Source organism: Oncorhynchus gorbuscha, linkage group LG14 (genome assembly GCF_021184085.1).
Source record: "Oncorhynchus gorbuscha isolate QuinsamMale2020 ecotype Even-year linkage group LG14, OgorEven_v1.0, whole genome shotgun sequence".
Taxonomy (NCBI): Eukaryota; Metazoa; Chordata; class Actinopteri; order Salmoniformes; family Salmonidae; genus Oncorhynchus; species Oncorhynchus gorbuscha.
In genome coordinates, this window is record NC_060186.1 from 68,771,904 (window position 1) to 68,797,283 (window position 25,380).

General features: G+C 43.5%; 1 protein-coding gene across 1 annotated transcript in view; it reads left to right on the plus strand.

The window, feature by feature from the left end:
• Positions 1-25,380, plus strand: part of LOC123995338 (myelin transcription factor 1-like protein) — a 120,495-nt gene that overhangs the window by 80,898 nt on the left and 14,217 nt on the right. The window contains exons 14-18 of the mRNA XM_046298885.1: positions 7,385-7,412; positions 20,161-20,394; positions 23,264-23,412; positions 24,529-24,597; positions 24,785-24,847. Coding sequence (XP_046154841.1) covers positions 7,385-7,412; positions 20,161-20,394; positions 23,264-23,412; positions 24,529-24,597; positions 24,785-24,847 — 543 coding nt within the window. The remainder of the gene's footprint in view (positions 1-7,384; positions 7,413-20,160; positions 20,395-23,263; positions 23,413-24,528; positions 24,598-24,784; positions 24,848-25,380) is intronic.

Sequence of the window (25,380 nt, forward strand, 5' to 3'; positions counted from 1 at the left end):
TTTGTATTTGTGGTCCTGGCAACTGGACCTTTTTTTTGGAACACCATTATTTTGGTCTTACTGAGATGTACTGTCAAGGCCCAGGTCTGGCAGAATTTGTGCAGAATATCTAGGTGCTGCTGTAGGCCCTCCTTGGTTGGTGACAGAAGCACCAGATCATCAGCAAACATTAGACATTTGACGTCATATTCTAGGAGAGTGAGGTGCTGCAGAGTGCTGCAGACTTTTCTAGTGCCTGCGCTAATTTGTTGATATATCTGTTGAAGAGGGTGGGGCTTAAGCTGCATCCCTGTCTCACCCCACGGCCCTGTGGGAAGAAATTTGTGTGTTTTTTTTGCCTATTTTCACACATGTTTTTTGTGTACCTGGATGTTATAATGTTGTATGTTTTACCCCCATCACCACTTTCCATCAATTTGTATAACAGACCCTCATGCTAAATTGAGTCGAAGGCTTTTTTGAAATCAACAAAAAATGAGAAGACTTTTTCTTTGTTTTGTTTGGTTGTCAATTAGGGTGTGCAGGGTGAAAACATGGTCTGTTGTACGGTAATTTGGTAAAAAGCCAATTTGACATTTGCTCAGTACATTGTTTTCATTGAGGAAATGTACGAGTCTGCTGTTAATGATAATGCAGAGGATTTTCCCAAGGTTGCTATTGACGCATATCCCACGGTAGTTATTGGGGTCAAATTTGTCTTCACTTTTGTGGATTGTGGTGATCAGTCCTTGCTTCCAAATATTGGGGAAGATACCAGAGCTAAGTATAATGTTAAAGAGTATTAGTATAGCCAATTGGAATTTGTTGTCTGTATATTTGATCATTTCATTAAGGATACCATCAACACCACAAGCCTTTTTGGGTTGGAGGGTTTTTATTTAGTCCTGAAGCTCATTCAAGGTAATTGGAGAATCCAGTGGGTTCTGGTAGTCTTTAATAGTTGATTCTAAGATTTGTATTTGATCCTGTATATGTTTTTATTTATTATTCTTAGCCAAAAAGATTGGAGAAGTGGTTTACCCATACATCTCCATTTTGGAGAAGTGGTTTACCCATACATCTCCATTTTGGAGAAGTGGTTTACCCATACATCTCCATTTTGGAGAAGTGGTTTACCCATACATCTCCATTTTGGATAGATAACTCTTCGTGTTGTTTGTTTAGTGTTTTCCAATTTTCCCAGAAGTGGTTCAAGTCTATGGATTCTTCAATTACATTGAGCTGATTCCTGATGTGCTGTTCCTTCTTTTTCCGTAGTGTATTTCTGTATTGTTTTAGTGATTCACCATAGTAAAGGCGTAGACTCATGTTTTCCGGGACTCTAAATTTTTGGAGTCCCGGACAGGTTTCTCAATTTCCTTCTTAGATTTTGGCATTCTTCATCAAACCATTTGTCATTGTTGTTCATTTTCTTCGGTTTTCTATTTGAGAATTTTAGATTTGATAGGGAAGCTGAGAGGTCAAATATAATGTTAAGATTTTCTACTGCCAAGTTTACACCTTCACTATTACAGTGGAACGTTTTACCCAGGAAATTGACTAAAAGGGATTTAATTTGTTGTTGCCTAATTGTTTTTTTGGTAGGTTTACAAACTGCATTCCTTCCATCTGTAGCTTTTCTTAATGCTACTCAGTACCTTTGGCTTTGATGCCTCATGATTGAGTATTGCTCTGTTCAAGTAGACTGTGATTTTGCTGTGGTCTGATAGGGGTGTTAGTGGGCTGACTGTGAAGGCTCTGAGAGACTCTGGGTTGAGGTCAGTGATAAAGTAATCTACATTACTAGTGCCAAGAGATGAGCTATAGGTGTACCTACCATAGGAGTCCCCTCAAAGCCTACAATTGACTTATGTACACACCCAGCGTGTGACAGAGCTGCAGGAGTTGTGACCCATTTTAGTTGGTTATGTTGTCATAGTTGTGCCTAGGGGGGAATATGGGGGAGGGAATGCTGTCACCTGCAGGCAGGTGTTTGTCCCCCTGTGTGCTGAGGGTGTCAGGTTCATGTTCGGTTCTGGCATTTAGGTCACCACAGACTAGTATATGTCCCTGGGCCTGGAAATGATTGATTTCCCCCACCAGGATGGAGATGCTGTCTTCATTCAAGTATGGGGAATCTATTGGGGGGATATAGGTAGCACACAGGAGGACATTTTTCTCTGTTAAGATCATTTCCTTTTGAATTTGTAGCCAAATGTAAAATGTTCCTGCTTTGGTTAATTTAATGGAGTGAGTGTCAGAGTCTATCTAGAGGATATGAAGGAGTCAGGCAATGGACACAAGTAAGAGTAAAACCACTGTATTTACTCAACCCGAGAACGGAACAAAAATCCTGTTATAAAACAAAGACAAAACAGGATACGAACTCCAACACACGAAAGACAATCACGCACAAAACAGAAAGGGAAACCAGAGGGTTAAATAAGGAACACAATCGTGAGATGGGAACCAGGTGTGTAAAACAGACAAAACAAAAGGAAAAATTAAACATGGATCGATAGCAGCTAGAAAGACAGTGACGTCGACCTCCGAACACCGCCCGAACAAGGAGAGGGAACAACTTCGGTGGAAGTCGTTACAGTGAGTTAGGTCTGCTCTATACCAAATTAGCATACCCCCTGAGTCCCTTCCTTGTTTCACACCTGGTAGTTTGGTGGATGGGACTACCAGCTCTCTGTGACCTAGAGGGCAACCAGTGTCTCCGTCTCCTCTATACCAGGTTTCTTGCAGGATGACAATGTCTGTATTACCGATTTCTTTGGTGAAGTCCGGGTTCCTGCTCTTTAGGCCAAAGGCAGAAGACCTCAGGCCTTGGATATTCCAGGATGATATAGTGAAGGCTTTGTGTTCCATAAAGTGTCCAAAGTTGTTGGTTGTGTGGTTTGGCCTCAGACGAGTAAGTCTGAGCAGAGCCTGCTGAGCATCTGGTACATGCCATTGGCTTGGGCTAGTGTAAGAGTGGGGGTTGGGCCTGTTTGCCCGCTCACTGCCTGGACGTATGTGTGACTTTCATGTTGAGGCCCTCTTTGCGGGAGTGGGGTGCATGGGGTGGGCAGGAGGGGCATAGTTCTGATCTGAAGGGGCCTAAATGGGGTGTGGGCATGGTTGACGTGGGGGGGTGTTGATTGGTTAGGGTGGGGGTGTGGATGTGGCTGGTGGTGCTGTGGTCTGGATGTAAGTCCTCTTGGCGTGGGTCCTCTATGTGTAGGTCCGGGGGGGGGGGGGGTCCAGCAGGTTTGGGAGGGTGTCTCGCTGGTCTGGGCGGGGTGTCTATTGATTTGTTGCTCCTGTGTGAAGTGTTGGGGATACATTTGAGAGCGATGTCCTTTAGAGTCCGGGCGAAGGTGGTCACTGCTGCTTTGTAGAAGTGGACCTGGTCATAGAGGCTGTTCAAGTCCAGGGTGGAGTGGTGGGCCAGGAAAACATTTGGTTTTGAGGCACAGTCACGGGAAATACTTGCGTTTACCCGCTGTATTGTGGCAGGGGGGAAGTCTTTTCGTGGTAGGAGGGTGGAGATAACCACTTGTGAGTTGGGGAAAGTAGAAGAAGCTTTTTCAATCACTCCCTTCAGTGCTGTGGCCACCCTTTCCTGCTGTGCTTTCAGGTAGTGTGTGCCTGTGTGTATTATTATGTGGCTAGGTGAACCTAGTTGGTCCTCAGACAGTAGGTTTAGGGCGCGCTGGGTGTTTGGACGCCAGAGTTTAGACACACTGCATTTGGGAAAACGTTTTTTTTTCTTGTGTATATTTCCCATTTGAGTCCATAAGGACTGTGTCTTGTGTCTTGTGTATGTTCTCAGTGGGGGTGGGGGGTTGTCAGAAGGGCTATCAGGGTGGCTAACGGGGGGGGTTGTCAGAAGGGCTATCAGGGTGGCTAACGGGGGGGGGTTGTCAGAAGGGCTATCAGGGTGGCTAACGGGGGGGGGGGTTGTCAGAAGGGCTATCAGGGTGGCTAACGGTGGGGAGGGGGTTGTCAGAAGGGCTATCAGGGTGGCTAACGGGGGGGGGGGTGCTCAGAGGGGGTGAGAGCCCTGGGCTTGATTTGTCTGTTCTGCTGTGATGTCGACGCAATGGTCAGGGTCTGGTGTGGTGTGCTGTGGTGTCGAGACTTTTGTTGGGTGCTGAGGTGGGCTGTTCTGCTGGCTTCTCTGTGGGGGTGGCCACCTCTCTAGTGGGTTGTTCTCAGTCACACAATATCCCCCTCAACCTCTCCTCCAGCAGTCTGATCCTATCCTCTAATGCTCTGTTCTTCTCCTGCTCCTGCTCTTTCTCCTGTTGAAGTTGTCTTACCACTGTCCAGAATGCAGATATGTCTCTCTCCACCTCCAGATCTCCGGGTCTGGTTAAGGAGGTGTTGTTGTGCTGGACTGTTGTCTGGGTTTGTGCTGACTGGAGTGTGATCACCTGCTGTTCCAGCTCCACCTGCCTTACCTCCAGCTGGGTAAATGTATCCTTAATTTCAATGAGAGGGTAGTACTCTGTGCTGGGGGGTTGACTTTCCGCTGTGGGTGGCTCGTCTGTGAGGTTATATAATGAAGAGGTCTGGTCTGACCCGCTCGGGGTGGGGGTATCTTTCTCAAGGGAGAGCTTCTCCTGTTGGGCTAATTCTTTGATTAGGTGAAAGTCAAGCTGAAACTGTTTGGGGTTGCCCTGTACCATTACTGTTCCAGAGATTTATATTAGCTGACTCAGAGTCCTCGTTGTCAAGTATCCTGAGTTTCCACCCCTCGTTAACACCCCCTCTCTTAATAAAGGGGTAGTGTGCTAATATAGCACTGTGCCATGCCAGGGGATGGTTTGTGTGGAAGATAAGGTTGCTGATGTTCCCATTTTTGTTATAGTCAGTGTAACGATTGTGATTCTGACGAAGAGGAGTAGTAGAAAGGATCGGAGGACCAATGCGCAGCATGGTAAGTGTCCATATTGTTTAATAAGAATAATGAACACTGAGCAAAACAATAAACGACAAAGTGAAATAACAAAACCGAAACAGTTCCGTGTGGAACAAACACTGACACGGAAAAGAATCACCCACAACTCAAAAGTGAAACCAGGCTACCTAAGTATGGTTCTCAATCAGGGAAAACCAGGCTACCTAAGTATGGTTCTCAATCAGGGACAACGATTGACAGCTGCCTCTGTTTGAGAACCATACCAGGCCAAACACAGAAATCCCAAATTATAGAGAAAGGAACATAGACTGCCCACCCCAACTCACGCCCTGACCAAACTAAAACAAAGACAAAACAAAGGAACTAAGGTCAGAATGTGACAGTCAGCAAAAAGTGTCTCTTGATTTTCCATAAGGAGCTTAATTTTGTAATCTTCTCTTGCCTTATCATTCTTTACATACACAGGGTACCGTATTTGAATGACCTCTGAACAGCAGGAGGCAGCTTCTAAGGCGTCTCCATGTGGTTGGAGTAGACTGTGTGACTCTCCTGCCATTATTATGTTTTTATTTGATTTCACCTTTATTTAACCAGGTAGGCTCGTTGAGAACAAGTTCTCATTTGCAACTGCGACCTGGCCAAGATAAAGCATGGCAGTGTGAACAGACAACACAGAGTTACACATGCAGTAAACAATTAACAAGTCAATAACACAGTTGAAAAAAAGAGTCTATATACATTGTGTGCAAAAGGCATGAGGAGGTAGGCGAATAATTACAATTTTGCAGATTAACACTGGAGTGATAAATGATCAGATGGTCATGTACAGGTAGAGATATTGGTGTGCAAAAGAGCAGAAAAGTAAATAAATAAAAACAGTAAGGGGAAGAGTTAGGTAAAATTGGGTGGGCTATTTACCGATAGACTATGTACAGCTGCAGCAATCGGTTAGCTGCTCAGATAGCAGATGTTTGAAGTTGGTGAGGGAGATAAAAGTCTCCGACTTCAGCGATTTTTGCAATTCGTTCCAGTCACAGGCAGCAGAGAACTGGAACAAAAGGCGGCTAAATGAGGTGTTGGCTTTAGGGATGATCAGTGAGATACACCTGCTGGAGCGCGTGCTACGGGTGGGTGTTGCCATCGTGACCAGTGAACTGAGATAAGGCGGAGCTTTCCCTAGCATGGACTTGTAGATGACCTGGAGCCAGTGGCTCTGGCGACGAATATGTAGCGAGGGCCAGCCGACTATAGCATACAGGTCGCAGTGGTGGGTGGTATAAGGTGCTTTAGTGACAAAACGGATGGCACTGTGATAAACTGCATCCAGTTTGCTGAGTAGAGTGTTGGAAGCAATTTTGTAGATGACATCGCCAAAGTCGAGGATCGGTAGGATAGTCAGTTTTACTAGGGTAAGTTTGCCGGCGTGAGTGAAGGAGGCTTTGTTGCGGAATAGAAAGCCGACTCTAGATTTGATTTTCGATTGGAGATGTTTGATATGAGACTGGAAGGAGAGTTTACAGTCTAGCCAGACACCTAGGTACTTATAGATGTCCACATATTCAAGGTCGGAACCATCCAGGGTGTTGATGCTAGTCAGTCGTGCAGGTGCAGGCAGCGAACGGTTGAAAAGCATGCATTTGGTTTTACTAGCGTTTAAGAGCAGTTGGAGGCCACGGAAGGAGTGTTGTATGGCATTGAAGCTCGTTTGGAGGTTAGATAGCACAGTGTCCAAGGACAGGCCGGAAGTATATAGAATGGTGTCGTCTGCATAGAGGTGGATCAGGGAATCGCCCGCAGCAAGAGCAACATCATTGATATATACAGAGAAAAGAGTCGGCCCGAGAATTGAACCCTGTGGCACCCCCATAGAGACATCCAGAGGACCAGACAGCATGCCCTCCGATTTGACACACTCAACTCTGTCTGCAAAGTGGTTGGTGAACCAGGCAAGGCAGTCATCAGAAAAACCGAGGCTACTGAGTCTGCCGATAAGAATATGGGCCTTGGCAAGGTCGATGAAGACGGCTGCACCGTACTGTCTTTTATCGATGGCGGTTATGATATCGTTTAGTACCTTGAGCGTGGCTGAGGTGCACCCGTGACCGGCTCGGAAACCAGATTGCACAGCGGAGAAGGTACGGTGGGATTCGAGATGGTCAGTGACCTGTTTGTTGACTTGGCTTTTGAAGACCTTAGATAGGCAGGGCAGGATGGATATAGGTCTGTAACAGTTTGGGTCCAGGGTGTCTCCCCCTTTGAAGAGGGGGATGACTGCGGTAGCTTTCCAATCCTTGGGGATCTCAGCCGATATGAAAGAGAGGTTGAACAGGCTGGTAATAGGGGTTGCGACAATGGCGGCGGATAGTTTCAGGAATAGAGGGTCCAGATTGTCAAGCCCAGCTCATTTGTACGGGTCCAGGTTTTGCAGCTCTTTCAGAACATCTGCTATCTGGATTTGGGTAAAGGAGAACCTGGAGAGCCTTGGGCGAGTAGCTGCGGGTGGTCGGAGCTGTTGGCCGAGGTTGGAGTAGCCAGGCGGAAGTCATGGCCAGCCGTTGAGAAATGCTTGTTGAAGTTTTCAATAATCATGGATTTATCGGTGGTGACCGTGTTACCTAGCCTCAGTGCAGTGGGCAGCTGGGAGGAGGTGCTCTTGTTCTCCATGGACTTCACAGTGTCCCAGAACTTTTTGGAGTTGGAGCTACAGGATGCAAATTTCTGCCTGAACAAGCTGGCCTTTGCTTTCCTGACTGACTGCGTGTATTGGTTCCTGACTTCCCTGAACAGTTGCATATCGCAGGGACTATTCGATGCTATTGCAGTCCGCCACAGGATGTTTTTGTGCTGGTCGAGGGCAGTCAGGTCTGGAGTGAACCAAGGGCTATATCTGTTCTTAGTTCTGCATTTTTTGAACGGAGCATGCTTATCTATTTAAAATCTAAATAAAAATAAAGGTAAAAAAAAATCTAAAATGGTGAGGAAGTTAATTTTAAAGAATGACCAGGCATCCTCAACTGACGGGATGAGGTCAATGTCCTTCCAGGATACCCGGGCCAGGTCGATTAGAAAGGCCTGCTCACAGAAGTGTTTTAGGGAGCGTTTGATAGTGATGAGGGGTAGTCGTTTGACTGCGGCTCCGTAGCGGATACAGGCAATGAGGCAGTGATCGCTGAGATCCTGGTTGAAGACAGCGGAGGTGTATTTGGAGGGCCAGTTGGTCAGGATGATGGGGGTCTATGGGGGTGCCCTTGTTTACAGATTTAGGGTTGTACCTGGTGAATTCCTTGATGATTTGTGTGAGATTGAGGGCATCTAGCTTAGATTGTAGGGCTAAAGGGCTTTGACACCTCTCACTTGACATGTCAGTGCTAATTGAAGCTGTATCAAGCTTGGTAGAATTATGTTAAAGTTCAGTCCTTATAAAGTAATGTAGTGTATTTTTCTTCTTGGCTTTTGGAAATAAAATATTGTTTCAGACTAAACATTACTCACTCAGTTCCAGGTTGGATGGTGTTTTCAGGTTTCTGTTGTTTTCCAGAGAATTTGCTGTATATAATAATAATCCTTGGTAGTTGTAAACCTTCAAGGTTATTCCGTAGTTCCGTCCAAAATTAGGTTGTAGGTTTTGAGTTTTGATTTGAAGTGAGGGTTATATTGTAGAGGGTAGCATCCTGTATATGTTCCTGACAAAAAATGTATCTATATTATTTTAAGAAAATGCTGATAAAAGCAGGAGCTCATCTGATCATGACATCTAGCCTTTTTTCTCTCTCTCTCTCTCTCTCTCTCTCTCTCTCTCTCTCTCTCTCTCTCTCTCTCTCTCTCTCTCTCTCTCTCTCTCTCTCTCTCCTCTCTGCTTTGTCTATCTCTCAACATTTTCTCTATCTCTGCTTTGTCTCGCTCTCAACATTCTCGCTATCTCTGCTTTGTCTCGCTCTCAACATTCTCTCTATCTCTGCTTTGGCTCTCTCTCAACATTCTCTCTATCTCTGCTTTGTCTCGCTCTCAACATTCTCTCTATCTCTGCTTTGTCTCGCTCTCAACATTCTCTCTATCTCTGCTTTGTCTCTCTCTCAACCCTCTCTCTTTATCCCCTGATTTGTCTCCCTCAACCTTCCCTCTGTCTCTCTATATCAAACCTCTGTCTGTCTCTGCTTTGTCTCTCTCTCAACATTCTCTCTATCTCTGCTTTGTCTCTCTCTCAACATTCTCTCTATCTCTGATTTGTCTCGCTCTCAACATTCTCTCTATCTCTGCTTTGACTCTCTCTCTCAACCCTCTCTCTTTATCCCCTGATTTGTCTCCCTCAACCTTCCCTCTGTCTCTCTATATCAAACCTCTGTCTGTCTGCTTTGTCTCTCTCAACATTCTCTCTGTCTCTGCTTTGTCTCTCTCTCAACATTCTCTCTATCTCTGCTTTGTCTCTCTCTCAACATTCTCTCTATCTCTGATTTGTCTCTCTCTCAACATTCTCTCTATCTCTGCTTTGTCTCTCTCTCAATATTCTCTCTATATCTGCTTTGTCTCCCACTCAATCCTCTCTCTGTCTCTGCTTTGTCAATCTCTCAACCCTCTTTCTGTCTCTCTGCTTTGCCTCTCGCTCAACCCTCTCTCTGTCTCTCTCTCAACCCTCTCCCTGTCTCTCTGCTTTATCTCTCTCTCAAACATCTCTCTGTCCCTCTGCTTTGTTCCTCTTTAAACCCTGTCTATCTCTGCTTTGTCTCTCTCTCAACATTCTCTCTGTCTCTGCTTTGTCTCTCTCTCAACATTTTCTCTATCTCTGCTTTGTCTCTCTCTCAACATTCTCTCTATCTCTGCTTTGTCTCTCTCTCAACATTCTCTCTATCTCTGCTTTGTCTCTCTCTCAACATTCTCTCTATCTCTGCTTTGTCTCTCTCTCAACATTCTCTCTATCTCTGCTTTGTCTCTCTCTCAACATTCTCTCTATCTCTGCTTTGTCTCTCTCTCAACATTCTCTCTATCTCTGCTTTGTCTCTCTCTCAACATTCTCTCTATCTCTGCTTTGTCTCTCTCTCAACATTCTCTCTATCTCTGCTTTGTCTCTCTCTCAACATTCTCTCTATCTCTGCTTTGTCTCCCACTCAATCCTCTCTCTGTCTCTGCTTTGTCTCTCTCTCAACATTCTCTCTATCTCTGCTTTGTCTCTCTCTCAACATTCTCTCTATCTCTGCTTTGTCTCTCTCTCAACATTCTCTCTATCTCTGCTTTGTCTCTCTCTCAACATTCTCTCTATCTCTGCTTTGTCTCTCTCGCAACATTCTCTCTATCTCTGCTTTGTCTCTCTCTCAACATTCTCTCTATCTCTGCTTTGTCTCCCACTCAATCCTCTCTCTGTCTCTGCTTTGTCTCTCTCTCAACATTATCTCTATCTCTGCTTTGTCTCTCTCTCAACATTCTCTCTATCTCTGCTTTGTCTCTCTCTCAACATTCTCTCTCTGTCTCTGCTTTGTCTCTCTCTCAACATTCTCTCTATCTCTGCTTTGTCACTCTCTCAACTTTCTCTCTATCTCTGCTTTGTCTCTCTCTCAACATTCTCTCTATCTCTGCTTTGTCTCCCACTCAATCCTCTCTCTGTCTCTGCTTTGTCTCTCTCTCAACATTCTCTCTATCTCTGCTTTGTCTCTCTCTCAACATTCTCTCTATCTCTGCTTTGTCTCTCTCTCAACATTCTCTCTATCTCTGCTTTGTCTCTCTCTCAACATTCTCTCTATCTCTGCTTTGTCTCTCTCTCAACATTCTCTCTGTCTCTGCTTTGTCTCTCTCTCAACATTATCTCTATCTCTGCTTTGTCTCCCACTCAATCCTCTGTCTGTCTCTGCTTTGTCTCTCTATCAACATTCTCTCTATCTCTGCTTTGTCTCTCTCTCAACATTCTCTCTATCTCTGCTTTGTCTCTCTCTCAACATTCTCTCTATCTCTGCTTTGTCTCTCTCTCAACATTCTCTCTATCTCTGCTTTGTCTCTCTCTCAACATTCTCTCTATCTCTGCTTTGTCTCTCTCTCAACATTCTCTCTATCTCTGCTTTGTCTCCCACTCAATCCTCAACATCTCTGTCTCTGTTTGTCTCTGCTTTTTGTCTCTCTCTCAACATTCTCTCTGTCTCTGCTTTGTCTCTCTCTCAACATTCTCTCTATCTCTGCTTTGTCTCTCTCTCAACATTCTCTCTATCTCTGCTTTGTCTCTCTCTCAACATTCTCTCTGTCTCTGCTTTGTCTCTCTCTCAACATTCTCTCTATCTCTGCTTTGTCTCTCTCTCAACATTCTCTCTATCTCTGCTTTGTCTCTCTCTCAACATTCTCTCTATCTCTGCTTTGTCTCTCTCTCAACATTCTCTCTATCTCTGCTTTGTCTCTCTCTCAACATTCTCTCTATCTCTGCTTTGTCTCTCTCTCAACATTCTCTCTATCTCTGCTTTGTCTCTCTCTCAACATTCTCTCTATCTCTGCTTTGTCTCCCACTCAATCCTCTCTCTGTCTCTGCTTTGTCTCTCTCTCAACATTCTCTCTGTCTCTGCTTTGTCTCTCTCTCAACATTCTCTCTATCTCTGCTTTGTCTCTCTCTCAACATTCTCTCTATCTCTGCTTTGTCTCTCTCTCAACATTCTCTCTATCTCTGCTTTGTCTCCCACTCAATCCTCTCTCTGTCTCTGCTTTGTCTCTCTCTCAACATTCTCTCTATCTCTGCTTTGTCTCTCTCTCAACATTCTCTCTATCTCTGCTTTGTCTCTCTCTCAACATTCTCTCTATCTCTGCTTTGTCTCTCTCTCAACATTCTCTCTGTCTCTGCTTTGTCTCTCTCTCAACATTCTCTCTGTCTCTGCTTTGTCTCTCTCTCAACATTCTCTCTATCTCTGCTTTGTCTCTCTCTCAACATTCTCTCTATCTCTGCTTTGTCTCTCTCTCAACATTCTCTCTATCTCTGCTTTGTCTCCCACTCAATCCTCTCTCTGTCTCTGCTTTGTCTCTCTCTCAACATTCTCTCTATCTCTGCTTTGTCTCTCTCTCAACATTCTCTCTATCTCTACTTTGTCTCTCTCTCAACCTTCTCTCTATCTCTGCTTTGTTTCTCTCTCAACATTCTCTCTATCTCTGCTTTGTCTCTCTCTCAACATTCTCTCTATCTCTGCTTTGTCTCTCTCTCAAACATCTCTCTGTCCCTCTGCTTTGTTCCTCTTTCAACCCTGTCTGTCTCTGCTTTGTCTCGCTTTCAACCTTCTCTCTAGCACTACTTTGTCTCTCTCTCAACCGTCTCTCTATCTCTGCTTTGTCTCGCTCTCAACATTCTCTCTATCTCTGCTTTGTCTCTCTCTCAACCCTCTCTCTTTATCCCCTGATTTGTCTCCCTCAACCTTCCCTCTGTCTTTCTATATCAAACCTCTGTCTGTCTCTGCTTTGTCTCTCTCTCAACATTCTCTCTATCTCTGCTTTGTCTCTCTCTCTCAACATTCTCTCTATCTCTGATTTGTCTCTCCCTCAACATTCTCTCTATCTCTGCTTTGTCTCTCTCTCAACCCTCTCTCTTTATCCCCTGATTTGTCTCCCTCAACCTTCCCTCTGTCTCTCTATATCAAACCTCTGTCTGTCTCTGCTTTGTCTCTCTCTCAACATTCTCTCTATCTCTGCTTTGTCTCTCTCTCAACATTCTCTCTATCTCTGATTTGTCTCTCTCTCAACATTCTCTCTATCTCTGCTTTGTCTCTCTCTAAACATTCTCTCTATATCTGCTTTGTCCCACTCAATCCTCTCTCTTTCTCTGCTTTGTCAATCTCTCAACCATCTTTCTGTCTCTCTGCTTTGCCTCTCGCTCAACCCTCTCTCTGTCTCTCTGCTTTGTTCCTCTTTCAACCCTGTCTATCTCTGCTTTGTCTCTCTCTCAACATTCTCTCTATCTGTGCTTTGTCTCTCTCTCAACATTCTCTCTATCTCTGCTTTGTCTCTCTCTCTCTCAACATTCTCTCTATCTCTGCTTTGTCTCTCTCTCAACCCTCTCTCTTTATCCCCTGATTTGTCTCCCTCAACCTTCCCTCTGTCTCTCTATATCAAACCTCTGTCTGTCTCTGCTTTGTCTCTCTCTCAACATTCTCTCTATCTCTGCTTTGTCTCTCTCTCAACATTCTCTCTATCTCTGATTTGTCTCTCTCTCAACATTCTCTCTATCTCTGCTTTGTCTCTCTCTAAACATTCTCTCTATATCTGCTTTGTCTCCCACTCAATCCTCTCTCTTTCTCTGCTTTGTCAATCTCTCAACCATCTTTCTGTCTCTCTGCTTTGCCTCTCGCTCAACCCTCTCTCTGTCTCTCTGCTTTGTTCCTCTTTCAACCCTGTCTATCTCTGCTTTGTCTTTCTCAACATTCTCTCTATCTCTGCTTTGTCTCTCTCTCAACATTCTCTCTATTCTGCTTTGTCTCTCTCTCTCAACATTCTCTCTATCTCTGATTTGTCTCTCCCTCAACATTCTCTCTATCTCTGCTTTGTCTCTCTCTCAACCCTCTCTCTTTATCCCCTGATTTGTCTCCCTCAACCTTCCCTCTGTCTCTCTATATCAAACCTCTGTCTGTCTCTGCTTTGTCTCTCTCTCAACATTCTCTCTATCTCTGCTTTGTCTCTCTCTCAACATTCTCTCTATCTCTGCTTTGTCTCTCTCTCAACATTCTCTCTATCTCTGCTTTGTCTCTCTCTCAACATTCTCTCTATCTCTGCTTTGTCTCGCTCTCAACCGTCTCTCTATCTCTGCTTTGTCTCTCTCTCAAAATTCTCTCTTTCTCTGCTTTGTCAATCTCTCAACCATCTTTCTGTCTCTCTGCTTTGCCTCTCGCTCAACCCTCTCTCTGTCTCTCTGCTTTGTTCCTCTTTCAACCCTGTCTATCTCTGCTTTGTCTCTCTCTCAACATTCTCTCTATCTCTGCTTTGTCTCTCTCTCAACATTCTCTCTATCTCTGCTTTGTCTCTCTCTCTCAACATTCTCTCTATCTCTGCTTTGTCTCTCTCTCAACCCTCTCTCTTTATCCCCTGATTTGTCTCCCTCAACCTTCCCTCTGTCTCTCTATATCAAACCTCTGTCTGTCTCTGCTTTGTCTCTCTCTCAACATTCTCTCTATCTCTGCTTTGTCTCTCTCTCAACATTCTCTCTATCTCTGATTTGTCTCTCTCTCAACATTCTCTCTATCTCTGCTTTGTCTCTCTCTAAACATTCTCTATATCTGCTTTGTCTCTTTGTCTCTCTGCTTTGTCAATCCTCCATCTTTTCTCTTTGTCTCTATCTCTGCTTTGTCTCCTCTCAACATCTCTCTTTGTCAACCTCTCTCTTTGTCTCTCTCTCAACATCTCTCTGCTTTGCCTCTCGTCAACCCTCTCTCTGTCTCTGCTTTGTCCTCTCTCAACCTGTCTATCTCTGCTTTGTCTCTCTCTCAACATTCTCTCTATCTCTGCTTTGTCTCTCTCTCAACATTCTCTCTATCTCTGCTTTGTCTCTCTCTCTCAACATTCTCTCTATCTCTGATTTGTCTCTCCCTCAACATTCTCTCTATCTCTGCTTTGTCTCTCTCTCAACCCTCTCTCTTTATCCCCTGATTTGTCTCCCTCAACCTTCCCTCTGTCTCTCTATATCAAACCTCTGTCTGTCTCTGCTTTGTCTCTCTCTCAACATTCTCTCTATCTCTGCTTTGTCTCTCTCTCAACATTCTCTCTATCTCTGCTTTGTCTCTCTCTCAACATTCTCTCTATCTCTGCTTTGTCTCTCTCTCAACATTCTCTCTATCTCTGCTTTGTCTCTCTCTCAACATTCTCTCTATCTCTGCTTTGTCTCTCTCTCAACATTCTCTCTATCTCTGCTTTGTCTCTCTCTCAACATTCTCTCTATCTCTGCTTTGTCTCTCTCTCAACCCTCTCTCTGTCTCTGCTTTGTCTCCCACTCAATCCTCTTTCTGTCTCTCTGCTTTGTCTCTCTCTCAACCCTCTCTCTGTCTCTCTCTCAACCCTCTCCCTGTCTCTCTGCTTTGTCTCTCTCTCAAACATCTCTCTGTCCCTCTGCTTTGTTCCTCTTTCAACCCTGTCTGTCTCTGCTTTGTCTCGCTCTCAACCTTCTCTCTATCTCTGCTTTGTCTCTCTCTCAACATTTTCTCTATCTCTGCTTTGTCTCGCTCTCAACCGTCTCTCTATCTCTGCTTTGTCTCTCTCTCAACATTCTCTCTATCTCTGCTTTGTCTCTCTCTCAAACATCTCTCTGTCCCTCTGCTTTGTTCCTCTTTCAACCCTGTCTGTCTCTGCTTTGTCTCGCTTTCAACCTTCTCTCTATCTCTACTTTGACTCTCTCTCAACCGTCTCTCTATCTCTGCTTTGTCTCGCTCTCAACATTCTCTCTATCTCTGCTTTGTCTCTCTCTCAACCCTCTCTCTTTATCCCCTGATTTGTCTCACTCAACCTTCCCTCTGTCTTTCTATATCAAACCTCTGTCTGTCTCTGCTTTGTCTCTCTCTCAACATTCTCTCTATCTCTGCTTTGTCTCTCTCTCTCAACATTCTCTCTATCTCTGATTTGTCTCTCCCTCAACATTCTCTCTATCTCTGCTTTGTCTCTCTCTCAACCCTCTCTCTTTATCCCCTGATTTGTCTCCCTCAACCTTCCCTCTGTCTCTCTATATCAAACCTCTGTCTGTCTCTGCTTTGTCTCTCTCTCAACATTCTCTCTATCTCTGCTTTGTCTCTCTCTCAACATTCTCTCTATCTCTGCTTTGTCTCTCTCTCAACATTCTCTCTATCTCTGCTTTGTCTCTCTCTCAACATTCTCTCTATCTCTGCTTTGTCTCGCTCTCAACCGTCTCTCTATCTCTGCTTTGTCTCTCTCTCAAAATTCTCTCTGTCTCTGATTTGTCTCTCCCTCAACATTCTCTCTGTCTCTGCTTTGTCTCTCTTTCAACATTGTCTCTATCTCTGCTTTGTTTCTCTCTCAACATTCTCTCTATCTCTGCTTTGTCTCTCTCTCAACATTCTCTCGATCTCTGCTTTGTCTCCCACTCAATCCTCTCTCTGTCTCTGCTTTGTCTCTCTCTCAACATTCTCTCTATCTCTGCTTTGTCTCTCTCTCAACATTCTCTCTATCTCTGCTTTGTCTCTCTCTCAACATTCTCTCTATCTCTGCTTTGTCTCTCTCTCAACATTCTCTCTATCTCTGCTTTGTCTCTCTCTCAACCCTCTCTCTGTCTCTGCTTTGTCTCCCACTCAATCCTCTTTCTGTCTCTCTGCTTTGTCTCTCTCTCAACCCTCTCTCTGTCTCTCTCTCAACCCTCTCCCTGTCTCTCTGCTTTGTCTCTCTCTCAAACATCTCTCTGTCCCTCTGCTTTGTTCCTCTTTCAACCCTGTCTGTCTCTGCTTTGTCTCGCTTTCAACCTTCTCTCTATCTCTGCTTTGTCTCTCTCTCAACATTTTCTCTATCTCTGCTTTGTCTCGCTCTCAACCGTCTCTCTATCTCTGCTTTGTCTCTCTCTCAACATTCTCTCTATCTCTGCTTTGTCTCTCTCTCAAACATCTCTCTGTCCCTCTGCTTTGTTCCTCTTTCAACCCTGTCTGTCTCTGCTTTGTCTCGCTTTCAACCTTCTCTCTATCTCTACTTTGTCTCTCTCTCAACCGTCTCTCTATCTCTGCTTTGTCTCGCTCTCAACATTCTCTCTATCTCTGCTTTGTCTCTCTCTCAACATTCTCTCTGTCTCTGCTTTGTCTCTCTCAACATTCTCTCTATCTCTGCTTTGTCTCTCTCTCAACATTGTCTCCATCTCTGCTTTGTCTCTCTCTCAACATTCTCTCTATCTCTGCTTTGTCTCTCTCTCAACATTCTCTCTATCTCTGATTTGTCTCTCTCTCAACATTCTCTCTATCTCTGCTTTGTCTCTCTCTAAACATTCTCTCTATATCTGCTTTGTCTCCCACTCAACCCTCTCTCTTTCTCTGCTTTGTCAATCTCTCAACCATCTTTCTGTCTCTCTGCTTTGCCTCTCGCTCAACCCTCTCTCTGTCTCTCTGCTTTGTTCCTCTTTCAACCCTGTCTATCTCTGCTTTGTCTCTCTCTCAACATTCTCTCTATCTCTGCTTTGTCTCTCTCTCAACATTCTCTCTATCTCTGCTTTGTCTCTCTCTCTCAACATTCTCTCTATCTCTGATTTGTCTCTCCCTCAACATTCTCTCTATCTCTGCTTTGTCTCTCTCTCAACCCTCTCTCTTTATCCCCTGATTTGTCTCCCTCAACCTTCCCTCTGTCTCTCTATATCAAACCTCTGTCTGTCTCTGCTTTGTCTCTCTCTCAACATTCTCTCTATCTCTGCTTTGTCTCTCTCTCAACATTCTCTCTATCTCTGCTTTGTCTCTCTTTCAACATTGTCTCTATCTCTGCTTTGTTTCTCTCTCAACATTCTCTCTATCTCTGCTTTGTCTCTCTCTCAACATTCTCTCTATCTCTGCTTTGTCTCCCACTCAATCCTCTCTCTGTCTCTGCTTTGTCTCTCTCTCAACATTCTCTCTATCTCTGCTTTGTCTCTCTCTCAACATTCTCTCTATCTCTGCTTTGTCTCTCTCTCAACATTCTCTCTATCTCTGCTTTGTCTCTCTCTCAACATTCTCTCTATCTCTGCTTTGTCTCTCTCTCAACCCTCTCTCTGTCTCTGCTTTGTCTCCCACTCAATCCTCTTTCTGTCTCTCTGCTTTGTCTCTCTCTCAACCCTCTCTCTGTCTCTCTCTCAACCCTCTCCCTGTCTCTCTGCTTTGTCTCTCTCTCAAACATCTCTCTGTCCCTCTGCTTTGTTCCTCTTTCAACCCTGTCTGTCTCTGCCTTGTCTCGCTTTCAACCTTCTCTCTATCTCTGCTTTGTCTCTCTCTCAACATTTTCTCTATCTCTGCTTTGTCTCGCTCTCAACCGTCTCTCTATCTCTGCTTTGTCTCTCTCTCAACCCTCTCTCTTTATCCCCTGATTTGTCTCACTCAACCTTCCCTCTGTCTTTCTATATCAAACCTCTGTCTGTCTCTGCTTTGTCTCTCTCTCAACATTCTCTCTATCTCTGCTTTGTCTCTCTCTCTCAACATTCTCTCTATCTCTGATTTGTCTCTCCCTCAACATTCTCTCTATCTCTGCTTTGTCTCTCTCTCAACCCTCTCTCTTTATCCCCTGATTTGTCTCCCTCAACCTTCCCTCTGTCTCTCTATATCAAACCTCTGTCTGTCTCTGCTTTGTCTCTCTCTCAACATTCTCTCTATCTCTGCTTTTTCTCTCTCTCAACATTCTCTATATCTCTGCTTTGTCTCTCTCTCAACATTCTCTCTATCTCTGATTTGTCTCTCTCTCAACATTCTCTCTATCTCTGCTTTGTCTCTCTCTCAACATTCTCTCTATCTCTGCTTTGTCTCTCTCTCAACATTCTCTCTATCTCTGCTTTGTCTCGCTTTCAACATTCTCTCTATCTCTGCTTTGTCTCTCTCTCAACATTCTATCTATCTCTGATTTGTCTCTCTCAACATTCTCTCTATCTCTGCTTTGTCTCTCTCTAAACATTCTCTCTATATCTGCTTTGTCTCCCACTAAATCCTCTCTCTTTCTCTGCTTTGTCTCTCTCTCTCAACATTCTCTCTATCTCTGATTTGTCTCTCTCAACATTCTCTCTATCTCTGCTTTGTCTCTCTCTCAACATTCTATCTATCTCTGATTTGTCTCTCTCAACATTCTCTCTATCTCTGCTTTGTCTCTCTCTCAACATTCTCTCTATCTCTGCTTTGTCTCCCACTCAATCCTCTCTCTGTCTCTGCTTTGTCTCTCTCTCAACCCTCTCCCTGCCTCTCTGCTTTGTCTCTCTCTCAAACATCTCTTTGTCCCTCTGCTTTGTTCCTCTTTCAACCCTGTCTGTCTCTGCTTTGTCTCGCTTTCAACTTTCTCTCTATCTCTGCTTTGTCTCTCTCTCAACCTTCTCTCTATCTCTGCTTTGTCTCTCTCTCAACATTCTCTCTGTCTCTGCTTTGTCTCTCTCAACATTCTCTCTATCTCTGCATTGTCCCTCTCTCAACATTCTCTCTGTCTCTGCTTTGTCTCTCTCAACATTCTCTCTATCTCTGCTTTGTCTCTCTCTCAACATTGTCTCCATCTCTGCTTTGTTTCTCTCTCAACATTCTCTCTAACTCTGCTTTGTCTCTCTCAACATTCTCTCTATCTCTGCTTTGTCTCTCTCTAAACATTCTCTCTATATCTGCTTTGTCTCCCACTAAATCCTCTCTCTTTCTCTGCTTTGTCTCTCTCTCTCAACATTCTCTCTATCTCTGATTTGTCTCTCTCAACATTCTCTCTATCTCTGCTTTGTCTCTCTCTCTCAACATTCTATCTATCTCTGATTTGTCTCTCTCAACATTCTCTCTATCTCTGCTTTGTCTCTCTCTCAACATTCTCTCTATCTCTGCTTTGTCTCCCACTCAATCCTCTCTCTGTCTCTGCTTTGTCTCTCTCTTAACCCTCTCCCTGTCTCTCTGCTTTGTCTCTCTATCAAACATCTCTTTGTCCCTCTGCTTTGTTCCTCTTTCAACCCTGTCTGTCTCTGCTTTGTCTCGCTTTCAACTTTCTCTCTATCTCTGCTTTGTCTCTCTCTCAACCTTCTCTCTATCTCTGCTTTGTCTCTCTCTCAACATTCTCTCTGTCTCTGCTTTGTCTCTCTCAACATTCTCTCTATCTCTGCATTGTCCCTCTCTCAACATTCTCTCTGTCTCTGCTTTGTCTCTCTCAACATTCTCTCTATCTCTGCTTTGTCTCTCTCTCAACATTGTCTCCATCTCTGCTTTGTTTCTCTCTCAACATTCTCTCTAACTCTGCTTTGTCTCTCTCTCTCAACATTCTCTCTGTCTCTGCTTTGTTTCTCTTTCAACATTGTCTCTATCTCTGCTTTGTTTCTCTCTCAACCTTCTCTCTGTCTCTGTTTTGTCTCTCTCTCAACTCTCTCTCTGTTTCTCTGCATTGTTTCTGTCTCAACTGTCTCTTTTTCTCTGCTTTGTTTCTCTCTTAACCCTCTTTCTCTCTGCTTTGTCTCTCTCTCAGCCCTCTGTCTCTCTGCTTTGTCCGTCTCTCAACCCTTTCTCTTCCTCTCTGCATTTTCTCTCCTCTCCATTCTCTCTCTCCTCTTTCCCTCCTACCATCTAATTACAGTGCTCCCTTGCTCTCTTGTCCATCCTTATTTAATTTGATCTGCCTCTCCCTCCCTCAATCCCGCCATTTGTCCATCTCTCTGACAGAGTCCTGATGGTGACATGGATGACAGCAGTACTCTCGACCTGAGTGTGAGCCGGGGGCAGCCGGGGGGTCCGGAGGGGAGTGGCACGGTGCTGACCCCCCTGCAGCCCATGTCCACCCAGCGCCAGGCCCTGCTCAACAGCAGTCGCTGCTACCAGATGAGTGAGGCCGACTGCTGGGACCTGCCCGTGGACTACACAAAGATCAAGCGCATCACTGACGACAATCACAAAGAGGTATGGGGAAGGACCGCGGCATTATGGGTATTGTATTCATATTTTTGGGGGGTGTTCAACATTCAAATCTATTGAACATTTTATTTCAATGTTCTCTTACAGTGGAGACACAATTCAAAGATGGTTTATACAGAACATATTTTACTCCCTGTGAGCGTTCAATTTTCCCGATTGAGCCATAGACAGAACACAGGTAATCATAGCCGCGGGAAGTAGAGGTGCTGAGCTTGCTGCTGCGCCCCTGAAAAATCACTAAAGTGGTGTACTGGGTCTTTTCTAGTACTAGTGGAATGATATAGACATCTGTAGCTCGGGCAACAACAAGAAATATCAGCACATATGCTTTGTCAAAAAAAGACAGTTGTATAATTAGGAACATAATCCTGCAGGATTCAAGTGTTGGAATTGTAAGCGTTGTTGCCTTGTCCCTTTCTCTGTGATGTCGTTCTAATGGAATCTAGAAAGAACAAAACACTGTCCTCAAACGTTTACATCAAAAGGTGGAAAGTTATGAGCAAATACACAAAATATCCATATCAAGTTAAATATTTTTCTTGATCAAGTAACATGAAAACAACCACTTTTTGTGCAGTATTAATTTACCATCCTTACAAACCACTTGTACATTATTGTATTGTACATAGGCTGGTCATCTAGGTTTGTAGACGTTCCATCAACATGAAGAAAAACAATGCAGAATGAAGTACATTCAGACATCAAGTGGTTTGTGATGATGTGGATCAGTTGGTGGAGTATGGTGCGTCCAATGCTATGGTTGTTGGTTTGAATCCCACGGGGGACCAGTATGATAATATATGCACTCACTACTGTAAGATCCTCTGGATGAGAGTGTCTACTGGAATGGAAAAGGAATGAATAGACCATTCCCGTTTTCACATAGGAATGAGTTGCATTTGCAAAGTATTTCAAGAAACTGGAAAACATATATCAAGCAAGTATTTTTATATTCCACAAGTTTTATTAAATGAATTGTTTTGTACAGATACTTATCAGACTCAAGATACAAATACTGGTAAAACATTTAAATACGTTTAATTTAGTTTAAATATTTCACGGAACTAGTGCACTGACCCTATGAGCGGCAAAAACATCACAGCACCCCCAACCCCAAACTACTTCCCACGGCTATGCAGGTAATGGTGATTTGATTTGGCTCACCCAGGGGAAGAGAGAATGGGGGTATCCAGTATCCACTGATAGTCTTTCAGTGACATCTAGTGGATGCTGCTAGTACTGCATTCACTTAATGGCTGAATCTCAATTGTTTTTCCTTCATACCCCACACCATGCTTCTCAAGACACAGAGCAGAAGATGAGGTTCCTTCCCTCTGAGAGGCAGGGAAGGAAAGAGGAGATGAGGAATCAAGGAAATACAATTGAGATTCCAATTAATCAGTGAAGCGCTCTATTGTGGATTCATGGTTGGTGACATCACAGGAGCACCTTAATTGGGGAGGATGGGCTCGTGGTAATGACTGGAGCGGAATTAAAGGAATGGTATCAAATACATCAGAAAACATGGTTTCCATGTGTTTGATGCCATTCCATTCACCCCGTTCCAGCCATTAATATGAGCCGTCCTCAGCAGCTCCTGTGGGGAGATACATTGAGGAGCAGCAGCATTATATGATTAATGGCTGGTAGATCATCTTTATACCTTGTACTCTGAATCTCTTATATTACACAAAGCAAACCAAGCAGTACATTTATCCATTTGCAGCGTCTGATTTAAAAGCTTGAAGTTGAGGGGTTTAATCGTAAGAGTTATTGGGCTTGCTAATCGAGCATGGATCCGTTTTGTTACTAAAGCACCTTATACCACCCACCGCTGCAACCTGTATGCTCTAGTCGGCTGGGCCTCGCTACATATTCGTCGCCAGACCCATTGGCTCCAGGTCATCTACAAGTCCATGCTAGGTAAAGCTCCGCCTTATCTCAGTTCACTGGTCACGATGGCAACACCCACCTGTAGCACGCGCTCCAGCAGGTGTATCTCACTGATCATCCCTAAAGCCAACACCTCATTTGGCCACCTTTCGTTCCAGTACTCTGCTGCCTGTGACTGGAACGAATTGCAAAAATCGCTGAAGTTGGATACTTTTATCTCCCTCACCAACTTCAAACATCTGCTATCTGAGCAGCTAACCGATCGCTGCAGCTGTACATAGTCAGTAAACAGCCCACCCAATTTTACCTACCTCTTCCCCATACTGTTTTTATTTATTTACTTTTATGCTCTTTTGCACACCAATAACATGTACCTGTACCATGTACCTGTACATGACCATCTGATCATTTTTCACTCCAGTGTTAATCTGCAGAATTGTAATTATTCGCCTACCTCCTCATGCCTTTTGCACACAATGTATATAGACACTCTTTTTTTCTACTGTGTTATTTATTGACTTGTTAATTGTTTACTCCATGTGTAACTCTATGTTGTCTGTTCACACTGCTATGCTTTATCTTGGCCAGGTCGCAGTTGCAAATGAGAACTTGTTCTCAACTAGCTTACCTGGTTCAGTAAAGGTGAAATAAAATGTAAAAATAAAAATAAAATTTAAATTAAACAATTCCAGTATTTTGTATTTGTATTTATTATGGATCCCGATTAGCAGCTACTCTTCCCGGGGTCCGGCAAAATGAAGGCAGTTTATACAAGTGGAGCATGAGTACACAGATTAAGTGGAGAAGGTTTCTTTGGGAGAATTGCTTTATACATAGGATTTGCTGAGTATTTAAAAAAAAATGGGATGTGAGATGTGCATATGAATTATAATCATGCAATTAAAAGAAACATCTAGGACGTGCAATATGAATCTATGGTCTCCATTGTGACATGATGTAGTCTTCTTTTCTTTCATCCCTCCACCAGGAGGAGGACCTGGACCCGTTCCAGGACCTTCTAGACGAGCATCACTACGGAGGGGACGTGACCATGCCCAGCCCAAAACACAAGTACGCCCCCTGCAAGGAGGGCAAGGAGGAGCTCATCACGTAAGGCCAAAACAAGTTTATTTTCTCATCACCTTGTTACTCCTTTACAGCCTTTATACCTTTACCTAGTGATCATCTTCCTCATCTAATGTCATCATTCTGTGTAATCTAATGTCATCATTGTGTTTAATCTAATGTCATCATTGTGTTTAATCTAATGTCATCATTCTGTGTAATCTAATGTCATCATTGTGTGTAATCTAATGTCATCATTGTGTTTAATCTAATGTCATCATTGTGTTTAATCTAATGTCATCATTGTGTTTAATCTAATGTCATCATTCTGTGTAATCTAATGTCATCATTGTGTTTAATCTAATGTCATCATTGTGTTTAATCTAATGTCATCATTCTGTGTAATCTAATGTCATCATTGTGTGTAATCTAATGTCATCATTGTGTTTAATCTAATGTCATCATTGTGTGTAATCTAATGTCATCATTGTGTGTAATCTAATGTCATCATTGTGTGTAATCTAATGTCATCATTGTGTTTAATCTAATGTCATCATTCTGTGTAATCTAATGTCATCATTCTGTATAATCTAATGTCATCATTGTGTGTAATCTAATGTCATCATTCTGTGTAATCTAATGTCATCATTGTGTGTAATCTAATGTCATCATTGTGTGTAATCTAATGTCATCATTGTGTGTAATCTAATGTCATCATTCTGTGTAATCTAATGTCATCATTGTGTGTAATCTAATGTCATCATTGTGTGTAATCTAATGTCATCATTCTGTGTAATCTAATGTCATCATTGTGTGTAATCTAATGTCATCATTGTGTGTAATCTAATGTCATCATTCTGTGTAATTTAAATCAGGGGCGCAACTTTGATTTTATAAGTGGGGGGGATATAATTATTATTATTATATTCTTTATCCAGTCGGATAAACACTCCAAATAGCTCACTCGACCACATGGTCCTAAAGCACACCGTAGCCTCGTTTTGTATCACATTTCATTGATAAAACTGGGGGGGAACAAAAATGCAATCTCAGAATGTGAGGGGGACATGTCCCTCCGTCCCCAGTGAAAGTTGCGCCCTTAAATCTAATGTTATCATTGTGTTATCTACTGTAATCCTTGTGTGTTTGTGTGTTCTCTAGTCTCTCCAGCTACCAGCTAGCTGACAAAAGCATCTGCAGTATGATGATGACCAATGCGCAAGACCTCAAGTAAGCAGAACCTCATTCCTAAAATATCTCTGATATACAGTAGACCTTTGTGAGTTTCATATTTTAGTCTTGAGTTTCACAGCAGACAAATACCCTGATAGACCAATAGCCTGATAGTGTCAATGCTGTCAGCTTTGGTATTACCCTGTCCCCTGTAGTCACGCTCCTTGTCCCCTCTCTGTCCCAGGTGTCCCACTCCAGGATGTGACGGGTCTGGACACATCACTGGGAACTACGCCTCGCACAGGAGGTAGCTTGCACCCCATCATAATGACAAAAAAAGACATGCAGTATATTCAACAGCCCCCAACACATCAGATTGAAATGCAGGGCGAGGCTAGTATATACATATATACTACCGTTCAAAAGTTTGGGGTCACTTAGAAATGTCCTTGTTTTTTAAAGAAAATCTAATTGTGTTGTCCATTAAAATAACATCAAATTGATCAGAAACAGAGCTGGAAATTTTTAGTTTTTTTTAATTGAATATCTACATAGGCGTACCGAGGCCCATTATCAGCAACCATCACTCCTGTGTTCCAATGGCACATTGTGCCAGCTAATCCAAGTTTATAATTTAAAAGGTGAAGTGATCATTAAAAAAAACTTTTACAATTATGTTAGCACATCTGAAAACTTATGTCCTAATTAAAGAAGCAATAAAACTGGCATTCTTTAGACTCGTTGAGTATCTGGACCATCAGTATTTATGGGTTTGATTACAGGCTGAAAATGGCCAGAATCAAAAATCTTTCTTATGAAACTCGTCAGTCTATTATTGTT